At 40.4% G+C, this 12,712-nt stretch overlaps 1 protein-coding gene across 4 annotated transcripts in view; it reads right to left on the minus strand.

The window, feature by feature from the left end:
* Positions 1 to 12,712, minus strand: part of mid2 (midline 2) — a 152,225-nt gene that overhangs the window by 10,192 nt on the left and 129,321 nt on the right. For all 4 annotated transcript variants that reach the window (XM_069694502.1, XM_069694503.1, XM_069694501.1 and 1 more), the window contains one exon: positions 8,216 to 8,377. In XM_069694502.1, coding sequence (XP_069550603.1) covers positions 8,216 to 8,377 — 162 coding nt within the window. The remainder of the gene's footprint in view (positions 1 to 8,215; positions 8,378 to 12,712) is intronic.

Raw genomic sequence — 12,712 nt, forward strand, 5'->3', positions numbered from 1 at the left:
TCCCAACAAAGTAATTTAATTCTCTGAAATTAACAGACTGTTCTAGCTGCTCCACTTTTTGGTTTTACCCACTTGCACAATGTATCCACATTACAGATTTCTTTCTTTTTATCAAATTGTAATCATGTAAATATTTTATGGAAGCACCAATAGTAATTCCTATGTTACAATATTGATATTAAGGTATGAATTGAAGAGAAAAATCCCTAAATATTCAGATATTTTAAAGGTGTCTTTATTTGAATAACTGCAAAAGGTGCCTCTACCCATTTCTTAGGTTGATATTTTTAAAAGCAGGGTCTTCCCTGATGCGGAAACATTTCAGACCTACTTTGCATCTCCTGCTTCTCTGTTTTAGACACAATGGAGAGCAAGTGCACTGACATGCAGGAAAGGTCACTGCTGGAATCGAACCAGGGACACAATATATACAGGGTGTGCCCCATAAAGCACTATTTTATGTGGACACCCCCTCCTCTTCTTTACTGTCCCGTCGCTCACCTCTCTCTCTTCTTCTGCTCTTAACACTCTCTTAGCCATCTCCTCTCCTCTTGTCTCCTCTCCACCTTCAACTGTTTACTTTAGGGACTGTGTGGTAGCTTGAGGCCTGTCATCAGCGATGCATTCTGAGTAAATATTATTGCACGTCCTTTAACAGGAAGAGGGACTTGTACGCCTTTGGCACCTTGACGTGATATTTTCAGCCTGAATTTTAGCTGCTTACCTAACACAGTGGCTAGGATCTGAGAAATACACACATACTGTACATACACACACACTCTCTCTCTGGGGTGTTTTGTGACCCCCTGCTGTGTACACACAATATGGATGCCCAGAATAGTTCACAAACGGAATAAAGTCAACAGTCCGGTGTTAGACCGTCAGCAAAGTAGCTGCCGAAAGGAAGGCCAGCATGCATTCAGATTAGCTTTTGTTTGTCCTCAAACAATATGCTTACTCAAAATAGTCTAGTCTTTATTGAAAACAATAGAGCTGGTAAATGAAGTCATATTTAAGCCTGGATTTATGTTGTTGGTACTCCTCCTTCATACTATGCTGCAGCTTTGTACTACAAAATGACAAAAGAGGATGTTGATGGTTGGAGGTTTTACAGTGTGAAACAGTTGCAAATGTGGAACCAGGGTGTAGGAATGTGTAAGCTGCTGGTCACTGTGGAGGTACAACATCACATCTCAGTCGAGCAGCTTATCACCTGTCAACATGTAAAGGAAATATGGGAAACTACAAGCATTGAAGCAGAGTTTGCCCTTTTCAAACATAACCACGGTGGATATGAGTGCACATGAAAATGGAATAAGTAAAATAATATTTTACCTCCGCAGCCTTCAGAGAAACTTACAAAAAGTCTTAAAAAAAAAAAGAAAAAGAAAAGGCTGTTCTTAACCTTGGTACATGTGCTGAATTTGTAGCTGAGGAAATCACATCTTGTAGTTGATGTCCGCTGGCACTGGCAATCAAATCAGACACTAAACACTAGAGCCTGCTTTTTCTGACTTGACCTGACGGTCAGTGGCCTGCAGTGTGGAATAATATCAGGCTTATCGAAGAGACTGCACAGATGAGAAAGACATTGTGATAATCCTGTAAGAACGAGCTACATAACCTGTAAATGCCACTCACTCTAAAATTGAATCTGTTTCTCTATCCTTAAAGTACGAAACTGCTTCCTACTTTAACTCCAACTTCGTCTCTTCCTGATATGAATTCATTATAGAGACAGACAGCCAATTAAAAAGCACAAACAGGGAACAGTCTAATAAAAGCTGTCTAGACTAATGTGGGTTCTTGTTCTTGCCAGCCACCACTCTAATAAGTTGTGACCAAACTCAGATGCAGGCTTAATTCAATTTCATGCTTATGAATGTCTAAAAATATGGTGCCTTAAAGAGAAATGTAATGATCATTATGTTGTCAGCCAGAAGATAGGCTTTTGCTTTTTTTTCATGTCAAAATGACTGGATGCTTTTATCTGAATTAATAAAATAGGGCTCATTATTTGTTTTCATACAAAAAGTCTGAATATAGCTGTATGTAATATATTAAAAGTAAATATTAAAAAAGAAAAAAGTCTGAGGTCTGTGAGAGAAAAATCGGTGTAAATGTGAGCCTTAGGAACTGAATATAAAAGCTTTTTTTCAATAATTGTTTGCTTGTTTAAGGCCACTTCTTGCCCACTGAAGAATCAGAAGCGGCAACTGGACTGGCACAATGTAATTTTACCCCTCTGTGTGCATTGCTGAGGTCCAGGCTGTGTTAATGGGTAAAAAGCTGTGGTCTGAGGGCACTCACGTCTGCACACACTCATCCCTGCAAAGAGCTATTCGGTGTCTTTTATTCGCTCAACACTCTCCCCGTCTCACTCTCAATCTGTCACTTTTCATCTACTTTCATACTACCTCTCTCTGTCCCTTTGTAGGTTACTCACTTCATGTAGAAACCTGGTCACAGTTCACTCCCAGGTAAATGCATAAGTGTGGTCATAGCAGTAAAAGGTCACACACATGCACACTCGCTTCTTCGCCGCCTCCTTCGTCATACCTAATTCATATGTTTTTCAGGAAGCTGTGAGTTACTTCACATGTTAGCTGTGAGCATCTAGCAGCACAATGATACTTCTATATACTACAGCATTAATGCCACCGGTCACTTTCAGTCACCACATGAGTGGTTTCATTGGAGTGACCTAAAAAGTCAGTGAAAGCTCTGAGACGTGATTTTAAATGTTGTCTCAATCAAGCCAACTGAACTGCACAAAACAGGACGTGAAGCCATTAATAGAGTACTACACAAATTCAGCACAGCCACTTACAATGCACTGTTTTTAACAAAAAGGATAACAATCTCTGCAGCAGAAGCAGAGAGGTTGTCTTTTTTAAATTTTTTTATTCCAGGCTTTCCTCCTCTATGCCAAAACCCATAATGCAACTTGGATGCTTCAGTGTGTTCTGCTTATAGCAGCTAATGTAGCCTCGAGCCGCTAGCCTCAAGCAGAGATGAGGAGCAGGCAACAGAGGTCTGGTAAGATAACTGCAGAGCTCCAGAGTTTTATCTTACATCTGTCGCAAAGTAGTACCAAGTGCAAGTAAGTGTCTTTGGTACTTTCTGACTGACACAGTTGTGCTGTTCAGCATCTACATTGTTCAATTGTATGCGGGCATTTAAGTGCTGATGGATGGGTTTGTTAGTTTGAAAATGAGGTGTAGTCAGGTGCATTGATGGTGTATTGCTATCTTGAGGCAGTGGAAAGTAACAGCGCAATTCACCAACAAAATCCAGCTCTATACATTTAATGGTGTGGTATATTTCATTGAGAAATTGAGTACCACCCATTTCAACCATGCGTCTTACTTTGTGCTTAGGTTAAACTAACAAAAGTGGATTTGAGCATGCCCTAAATGCACTTCCACCATGTGTTTCAGATTGTGCACTTTCTTGAACTATATCCCTGTCTTCTGCTCTAAATGATGCCCACTCAACTGACACCACTTGAGGCAAATGGGGCCATAGAAGGCTTTATACAGTTTTTGGCACATATACAATAGTACTGCCCAAGACCTGTAAACAAACTCTGATGTGTAAAATTGGTGGAGTACTCTTTTAATGTTCCTGGGGACTATGATATACCACACCTTCATCTGATACCGTGTTCTTTTATGATAGCTTAGATATTGCATATTGTTTGGACACTGTTTGACAAGGAGAACAGTAATATGGCCGTCTCTGCTGGGACCCAAAAAAATGCAGCATCTTGAGAAGAAACACATTCACTCTGGGATGAATTGACAGATGGCATAAAGATTGAAAAAAAAAAGAAAAAAAGAGCACCAGACGAGGAGATCATATGTCATAGCCAGGGGTAACAGAAGACAGCGTGCCAAGAGAACGGTTAGAGGGGGACGCAGAGGAGGAACATGGACAGTTTGAGGCCACGGCAAAAACATTGCATAAGAAGAGAGACTTTAAAGATGCCTCTTGAAGTCCAGGAGAAAACAGCAAGCTTGTGTCAGTCAGTCCATTTGAACACGAGCAGTTCCCACAAGCCATCTTTCAGTCTTGATGATACTTCATGTAATGTAATACTTAAGGCACCTGAATGAACATTTCCTGAGCAGTGCATTTCATTCAATTGAATATTGTGTCCTCTTAGGTCAAACTATATCAGTTTATTTACTTGTCTGTTAGTCAATTAGTTTTACCAGTAGATGGGACACTGTGTATGATATGTATAGAAGTTCTAGTACAGTAATTTACATTACACAGGTGGAAAATGATCAGCAATGCAACTGCCATGCTTCACTTTTATGGTGGCATACTAACGCAGTTTGCTGCAGTAGCATATATCTTCCACATGTATAGTGCAGCAGCATTCCAAGTATAGTTAGGAGTTACTCTATTGAAAAGACAGACTTGTGATGCATAGCTTTTCACCATCTAATAGTGCTCCATGTCACAATGTTCTTTGCTTTGCAACTCCCTCCCTAAAATATGATGAGCTCAGGCTGAAAGTCCCGAGAGCCTCTCATCCTAAAAAAAAAATGAGGCGGCTAAACCTTCCAATCTAGCCACAGACGGGAAGCGAGACTTGAAGTGCAAGAGAAGAACTTGTAGTTCTTAACTCAAAAGCTTCCGACTAGAGCTGGCACAGCGGCGGAGTGTAAAGGAGAAACATAATGAGCCTGTCAAAGTGAGATATTTGTGATCAGTTTTGTTGTTGTGACCCATTTTAATGCAAAAACATTACTCGCCTTCACTAGAACAGATGAGTGAGGCACTTTAATCTGAAAACCAATTCATCTGACAAAGAGATGGAGAAGAGAGTGGGAGAGAAGAGATAAGAGGAAGAATGAGGGACCAAGACTTGTAAAGAGACTGACACAAATTCACAAGGTGCATGTGCCATAATGAAAACCACAAAACCTCAGTCATGGAAAAATATATTGAATTTTTTTTTTTTTTTTTATTGTTGTTTTTGTTATTGTGATGGCTTGTCTAAACTATAAAAGTGAAGAAAAAAATGCTGGTTGCCAATCACAGGCTCAAAATCTCCCAGTGTTGGCTGTGGGTGGACAGGCTTTTCCCCCTGACAACACAACACTGGCTGCCAGAGAAGACATTTCTTTAATGTCCACTGTGCATTTTTTTTTCTTTGTGTAACCAGTTTGTGTATCATCAACATTGCATTTTACTTCCGTCCTGTATTCACTACAGTTTTTTTCTATATGCTTAGGCAAGACAAATCTATTTAAGAAAACTAAAAATAAGAAAACAGAAGCATCTTTGAATAAACGGACATGTGGCAAGGCTTTCAAAAGAAGTTTGACTACGTTTAACCGTCTGTGTAATTCCATGTGTATATATCACTACTTTTTTTGTATTCTTCATTGTATTTGAAGTGATAATGGGATTAATATTATCAACTGTCTATAAAGACTCTTTGGCAGCATGTTTTTTGATTATGTCATGCTAATAATGCTTTAAACTGTGCTTAACAGAGAGAAGAATGCAACAGATACAGCATGAGCAATAAACCCAACAGAAGTGGGGCCTGGTGATAGTTGAGGGATAACAGGTTCACTGAAGTTGATGGGTTGGTAATGCTTCCCAGAGGCCCCTTATGACTAATAACAATAAAATATACAAAATCGATGATATGAAGAGAAAATGGGGACAAAATGTAAACTATGCCTTTCTGTCCTTTTAGCATTGAAGTTATTTAAAGAGAGACCATCCCTTTCAATAAAAGTACTTTTTAACACAACATACTAGTGAATACTACATATCGCCATTCACTCAATGCAAAAGTATAGTGTGTAAATCAAAATGAGAAATACCCTAGGAATTACATGGACTTAATCTCACACGAGAACAGGAGTTGTGTTTGCAGTAACATCACTTAAGAAGAGTTACACTAATTTCCAACTCTACCAGACTGATCATTTAAATTTTTTATCAACTTTGCAAAACAAGCATGACTTAATGTGCAAGCAAATTTTGATCCATACACTGCTAAGCATGTCAAGAGCTGTGCAGGCTTCTCCTTTGAATCTACAATAACCGACAATTAGTCTTTTTTTAAGGGGAAAATCAGAAGAAGGTTGTGAACACAATATTGTATCACATTTTAAGCTGATGTAGCAAACCTATTGCCAAACAGTTGGTTATTTACACATCTGTCAATTATAGAACAACATTCTGATTTATTTTGAGTTATGTTTCTGACCACCTGGTGAATGTATATGACGTATTAACTCAGTTGTAGCCCTGCTTCTGGTCTCTATCAACTCCTGTGAAAGTAATTTGATCTTTAGCTGCTAAATGCTCCACTATGTTCACAAGTTCTTATTTTGGAAAGGAGCTGCAGATCTGAGTGGTGATTGTCTCGAGGTTTGTCAGTGTCAGCAATTACTTTCACATCGTCACATTGTCTTCACATTGTTGTGTGATACGCTGCTGTTTTTCTTCTCTTATCTCGCACACTGAAAAAGGCACTGGTAACCCTAATTCTATTTTTCAGCCATCTAGTTCTGAATGTGTTCAGTGAAGGGTCGATTCCAATATAGGGTCAATTGTTATATTCGTTATACTGTTTAGTAGTCAATGTCCAGCAAACACGCTGTGTTTGAGAGTTTAGTTTCTTTTTATGCATGCTTGTTCTCAGTCTTGAAGCCGGAGCTGACAGATTTGTTTTTAATTTTATTTTTAAAGGAAACATATGTTAAACTATTGTCACACATTTGGGCACCCTGTTGGTCGAACGCTGAGTGTATCCAGATTACAGTTAATCCTAAATGCCACAGCCAGACTCCTGACTGAAGCAAGGAGGAGTTGGCATATCAACTCCAGTTCAGCTTCACTGCACCACTGCTGCAGTTTAAGACTTATTTAAAATTTTTATTAAGCACCCTTGGGGCACATCCTAAATTAGCTATATCGCTGAGGTTTTAACTCATTATGTATCACAGCAGAGCCAGAGGAATATTTCCACCAAGTAGACAGTGGGTGATATGAGTTTGTAGGTACGGCTATAATGTCTCTTCTTTACTCTTAAAACAGTACAAGCTTCTTCTCTTACTTGAACTGTTGCTGTTCATTTGTTGTAACTTTCAAGATCCTGTTTTCTTTTGAGTTAATCAATTTTATGCTTTTTATTTGCTTACATTTGGTTGATCTTTCCCTCATTTAGTGTCTTTATTTATTCTGATTTAGTTTGTGCTGTTACGCATATCAAAGGAAAAACAGAGTTCAAGGCTAAGACAAGATTCTGCAGCAGAGAACCAACTTGTGGGAGAAAAGAAAACAAAAGGAGACAGAGACTGGTAGAGAAGATGACAATTACACATAATCTTCTCAAAGTGGGAGGGAAAAAAACTGCATTCACCAAGTTAGAAAAACAACTATTGCGTACATGTCAGGAAGAAAAGAGCCAAGTTATAGGAGAAGGAAGATAGCAAATAGGCACCTCCAGTAGTGTGTACAGATTCACTGATAAAAAAAACAACAACAACAAAAACAGTAAGGGAGAAAAGGGGTCCAACAGTCTGCACTAAAAGACAAGTGACAGAGGTGCTGTGCTGATGTGTGGAGTGGTTTAATCCCTGTAACATCTGCAGTCACACAAGACAGGTGTGTAGGAGAAGAGTCAAGCTCTCTTATCCACTGTTTACTGTACTCCATTAGCATATGTTAGATTAACCATGTGAGCCAAAGCACAGATAACCCGACAAAGGTCTCAAACTTTGCAGCTAGCAGCAGGATGATATGGGACAATGTCTGGAAACAGAACATAAATGCAAAAATAAGTCATTCTCTTAAAGTAAGGAAAGTAAATTTGATATGAGGCCTTATGCACACTCTATTATTGTTATAATTCAGTGTAGCGCTCATGAAACATGTAATGAAATGTTTTTGAGAGTTAATGACAGAAATATGTCAAGTACTGCAGGCGCTCTTGCAGGTTTCACATCTTCTGAACCAATAATGTTACAAACAGGCTACAAACCAAAAGGAATGTTTTTCTACTAATCAAAAATCTAAATGAGCTCTCGATCAGCAGCTTTTCTGCCACTCGGTTGGAAAATAAAAGACTACCAGACAAGAAAACTTTCAATTGTATTAAATATCAAAATCAAAATTAACAAAGCTTGTAAATATTCATAGAAAATCAGACACAAGGGAAACATGTGCCTTCACTTACTGTTGGTTTTGAGGCGGGCTGGCTCACTGTTGCGGCTTCCTGCCTGGTTGATAGCCTTGACAAAGAAGATGTAACGGGTGCCACTCTGCAAGCCGTGCACCGTGTAGTGGTTCTGCTTGATGTTAGGTACGATCATCCAGCTGTCTGCAGAGTTGTACAAACCTGGCAGAAGCACGGAGACACACACACACACACACACACACACACACACACACACACACACACACACACACACACACACACACACACACACACACACACACACACACACACAGCATCAGCAACAAGGTTCTGTTGATGTTTTGAGGGTAAGCAGAGCTACTGTGAGTCCTGCTGAGAATCTTTTTTTAGCAATTTTTCAAAAGGGCAAAAACTATTCTCCTCCAAATCCGACCAGAGTAGAGTGTTTCCTCCAAACCTTCAGTGAGTCATCACACAATAAGAAGCTCAGAGACCGTAGGGCTCTCGATGTTTTGCAACATTTATGTGTACATACTGATCCATCCCGTTACCTTTCCGTCTGTTTTATCATGACAAGCTCCCCTGAGGCAATATTGTGTGTTCACTAAGATGAAAACATAAGCCATTAAGAAGAAGGTTCTCACAATATGACATGAGGATCTCTGAAGTAAGCGCCTCAGGGCAAAGGAGTGCGATAGGCTTCAATGTTCAAATGTATAGAAACGTGGGCAAAACCAACATGACCGCAGTTGGTAGGTGCTTTGATTTAAAGCAGCTTGAAGTATTAGAGGGTTAGTAATACTGGGTTAGCTCTGCAGTCACCTGCTTCTAAACACAGTCTTTTCAGTCTCCGAGATGTAGCCAACTGTGAAGGATAAAAAGGAAAACTCAGCTCAGGGCTGAGGAGAGGGTCGCCTACACTGGGGTGCTCCTTTGGCCCCTACTCTTGTGTGAAGTAATGGTAATGAATGTAAACATTAACATCACTGCTATTTTCACCCTTCCTTATGCACCGCTCAATAACCGCCAAAGTTTTAATGAAGCAATGTTTTCTAATTTTGAAGCTGAAATACATAACTGAATACAAGGTGAGAGCCATTCATTAAAGAAGGCACAGTTGTTGTGGAAGGTTGTGGGGAGGACTCCTATTCATTTTAAAACGGATGTCGCAAGACTCGCGAAGTTTGGTGCTACTCATAGACTGTATATAAAAGTGGACGTAGCTTCCAGGTCTGGAAAATTAGTTCAATGTGGAAGTGCTGTAAACTGCAATACCACCGAGGGCCACTGGGGGGCAGTTTCAAAAATGCTCCGGCTCCATAGGCTCCCATTCAAATTCTCTCATGAAATACAAAGTCAATGATTTTTTTCCTGACAAGTTATTATGGTGTCATCCACTGAAGTCACTCCTTCTTATTAGTTTTTCTGGCAGTCTATCTAAAAATAATTCCATCGTTTAATAGATATTAGGCTTCAAAAAGGGGTATTTTGGGGGGCCTGTCTGTTTGATTGACAGGCCTGTAGTGCAGTCAGGTTTCTGCTATACGTAGGCAGGCGTGGTGTCCTCAGGTTCCTCACAAGATCAATTAAGATTCACCGCTATTTCCTCCCCAGCTCAACCAAATAAGGTCACTTGTGGCTCTAAAATAGCAAGATGCTATCCAAAACGACAGGTTTCAGAATGACAGTTCACAAACTAATAGGTGACACCACGGTTGGTTGCTGCTTGGTGCTGCTGTACTTATGCTTAATGTGTGAAGAAACAAACAGTGTGAAATTTTCCACTGCAAGCGCCGGGCTGTTCTTTACACAGACTTTATTGGCATTGTCACACAGAACAGCAGTCGATTTCAGAGCATCTCTAACCATGAAAATGTGGTAGATTGTTTAATAACACAGAAGAATATGAATGAGTTATTAATTACACCAAGAGTTAAACCTTCAACGACACAAACAGTATGAGTAACAGCACCATGTTGCGCCAACTGGCGACCAGACAGAAATTATGTTAAAGAGGCAAATTTGGAGCAAGTTTTCACAAGGAGCCAACGACTGCCACCCAAGGGGAAAAAAAATAATCTGTAAATCTGTGCACATTCAGACAAAACCTTGTCAAAACAAACAAAGCATCTTGTTTAGTTGTGAAGCTGAGGCTAAAAGTTTGTGGAGTTGAAAGTACAATAACAATCCTTTTCATTGTCTCCTCTTTCCTCCACTCAGCTGAATTACAGGGAAATGAAAACCCTCGAACAAGAGAGAGCTCTCAAGGCCAAGCCTACCTTGCCCCTTCTGGTGAGGATGCGTATTGAATTATTGAGCAAGATGGCAACAGCATGCATAAGTAATATCTGAGAGTCTGCTTGTAAATATAAATACTTCACAGGACGCAAATAAGGCCTTTAAAAGTGAGGCGGCTTTAAGAATGAATGAGGGGAGGGGACTCTTAAAGGTGGAGTGAAGGCTACATTTTTACTCAAGAAAACACATGGAGGTTTTGTCTTTCTTTAAGATGAGATAGTAACAATAAGTGAGGCAGTTTGAGACTTGTCTTTCCATTTAGTGGACTTACAAATCCGTATGCACGATCAACAATGAAATCCTATTGTTGTTTTCTTCACAAAAAACAAGACTGTTGTTCTGCTCTGACAGCTGTCCTTCATTGCTCTGAAAGGTATGCCACCCACCTGTCGTTTTAGCTGCCTCCTGTAGATATTAGGGAGGGTACAGTGAGGTGGGCTTTAAAAAAAAAAAAAAAAAAAAGATCCAGTGGAAAGATGAGGGAGAAGAACTTCATGCTGCTTTCCATTTCTAAAGCTTTGATCACCATAGCACCTCTCTATTTTCTCTAAATCAAATTAGGTCACTGCACAGCAATATGCTGGTGCTACTTTTGCCAATGGTAAGGGGCTTTCTGACACGAGCGCTGCTGCCTTGGAGAGCATTGTGACTTCAAAGTACGGTGGAGGAGTAACTGAGTGTGCCATTGCAAAAAGAGAACGGAAAGTGAAACGGAGAGGAAATAGATCAGCTTCTGTCTTGCATCCAGACATCAAGTCTGAGTGTGTGTGAATGTGCATGTACAGTATGTGTGAGTATCCGCTGTGTCTGTGTGTGTCTCAGAAGTGGACAGTTGAGAAGGGAACAGTTACACAAAGTATCCTGGGAATGGAAGAGGGTTTGTCTTTGATGACGCAATACACAGTTAATGGTGATAGTGTGTGTCTGTCAGTGTGCCTGCATGGGTCTGCATTGCATCTGAGTATAAGAATACAAGAATACTCTGTTAATTTCTTAATATTTCTACTTTACCAAGTTTACTGTTGTCTGACCGGGCTTTTATAATAACTCAAATCTCATCATTTCATTCAACATCACCTCAGAGATCGATACCGCTGATGCTGTAACAGAGTCCCTGTCAAGATGCACATGAAATTATATTTTACAAACCTCTGTGTTGCCTGAACACCCACTGAAATTCTGCTTTTCATCTTTGATAATCATGTTAATATTTCACCACAGGCCAGTGTTTGTGAGTACAGATGAAAGACAGGTTGCAAGGGGAGACATCAGGCAGATATTGGTTGTGTGGTTGTGTGCGTAGGCCTCCTAAAAAAAAGTACAAATTGGCAATACAAATTGGCAAAAAAAGTAGCTGATCTCATGTGGAGGTGGAAGCAGGGGCACATAGTTCTATTAGTACAGACAAATATATTAAAATTACTTGAGCTGGGCAATACAAACCCCCCCCTGAGCTATTCAGAAAAGGGCTATTTCTTGCTGTAAACCTATTTACTTCTGCTGTAAAATTGAGCATGTTAACACTGGGGTAAAGGGAGATTTACTCGATTTTGGAGTTAGCCTCAAATAGCCACTTGAGTAGTTTTTTTTGGCATTTTGGCATTGTTGCAATTTTTTAGTCCAGGAGGTGTCCACTTGGGCTGTACTCACTGGATTTGGCTTTACAATACAAATATATTTTTTTCATATAGACCATCCACAGGATGCTCTTCTTTGTCTGAGTCTGTCGCTGCTTGAGCCTCTTAATGTGCCTCTCCATGCCCACAGACCTCCCCTGGTGGAGGCTGCAGCCGACAGACAGCTGCCCTTGCGGGACAGATGTCACAGTCAACAACATCCCCAAGTCTGGGCCTTGCTTCTGACCGGACGACCCTGTGTCCCCAAACACCTCCATCAAAGTGACACACTCCCGGTGGCCTCTTTGAGGGGTGACAGACTGCACATTGGGGTGCACGCAGAGGACAGTGCAGGTGACCTCTGATCCTGGCCCCCCACTCGGAACCTTAACCTCAGCATAGTGCAGCGGGTGGCCCTAATCGCCTTTCTTAGGACTCCGGTACCCAACTAAGAACAATTACCCTACGCTAAGCACACAATAAAGAAAATGACTCCTCGACTTAAAGAATCTCGGGCGACTTCTGACAAATGATTTGACTCATCGACTTTCAGGGGGCAGTCCTAATTAAATCTGTGTTAGCAAATAATGACAGATCACTTATGGCACAACACTATCTCATA

The sequence above is a fragment of the Brachyistius frenatus genome, unplaced genomic scaffold (genome assembly GCF_029030835.1).
Source record: "Brachyistius frenatus isolate BFR_SWC_R1_liver_20210118 unplaced genomic scaffold, ASM2903083v1 Contig_17, whole genome shotgun sequence".
NCBI lineage: Eukaryota > Metazoa > Chordata > Actinopteri > Embiotocidae > Brachyistius > Brachyistius frenatus.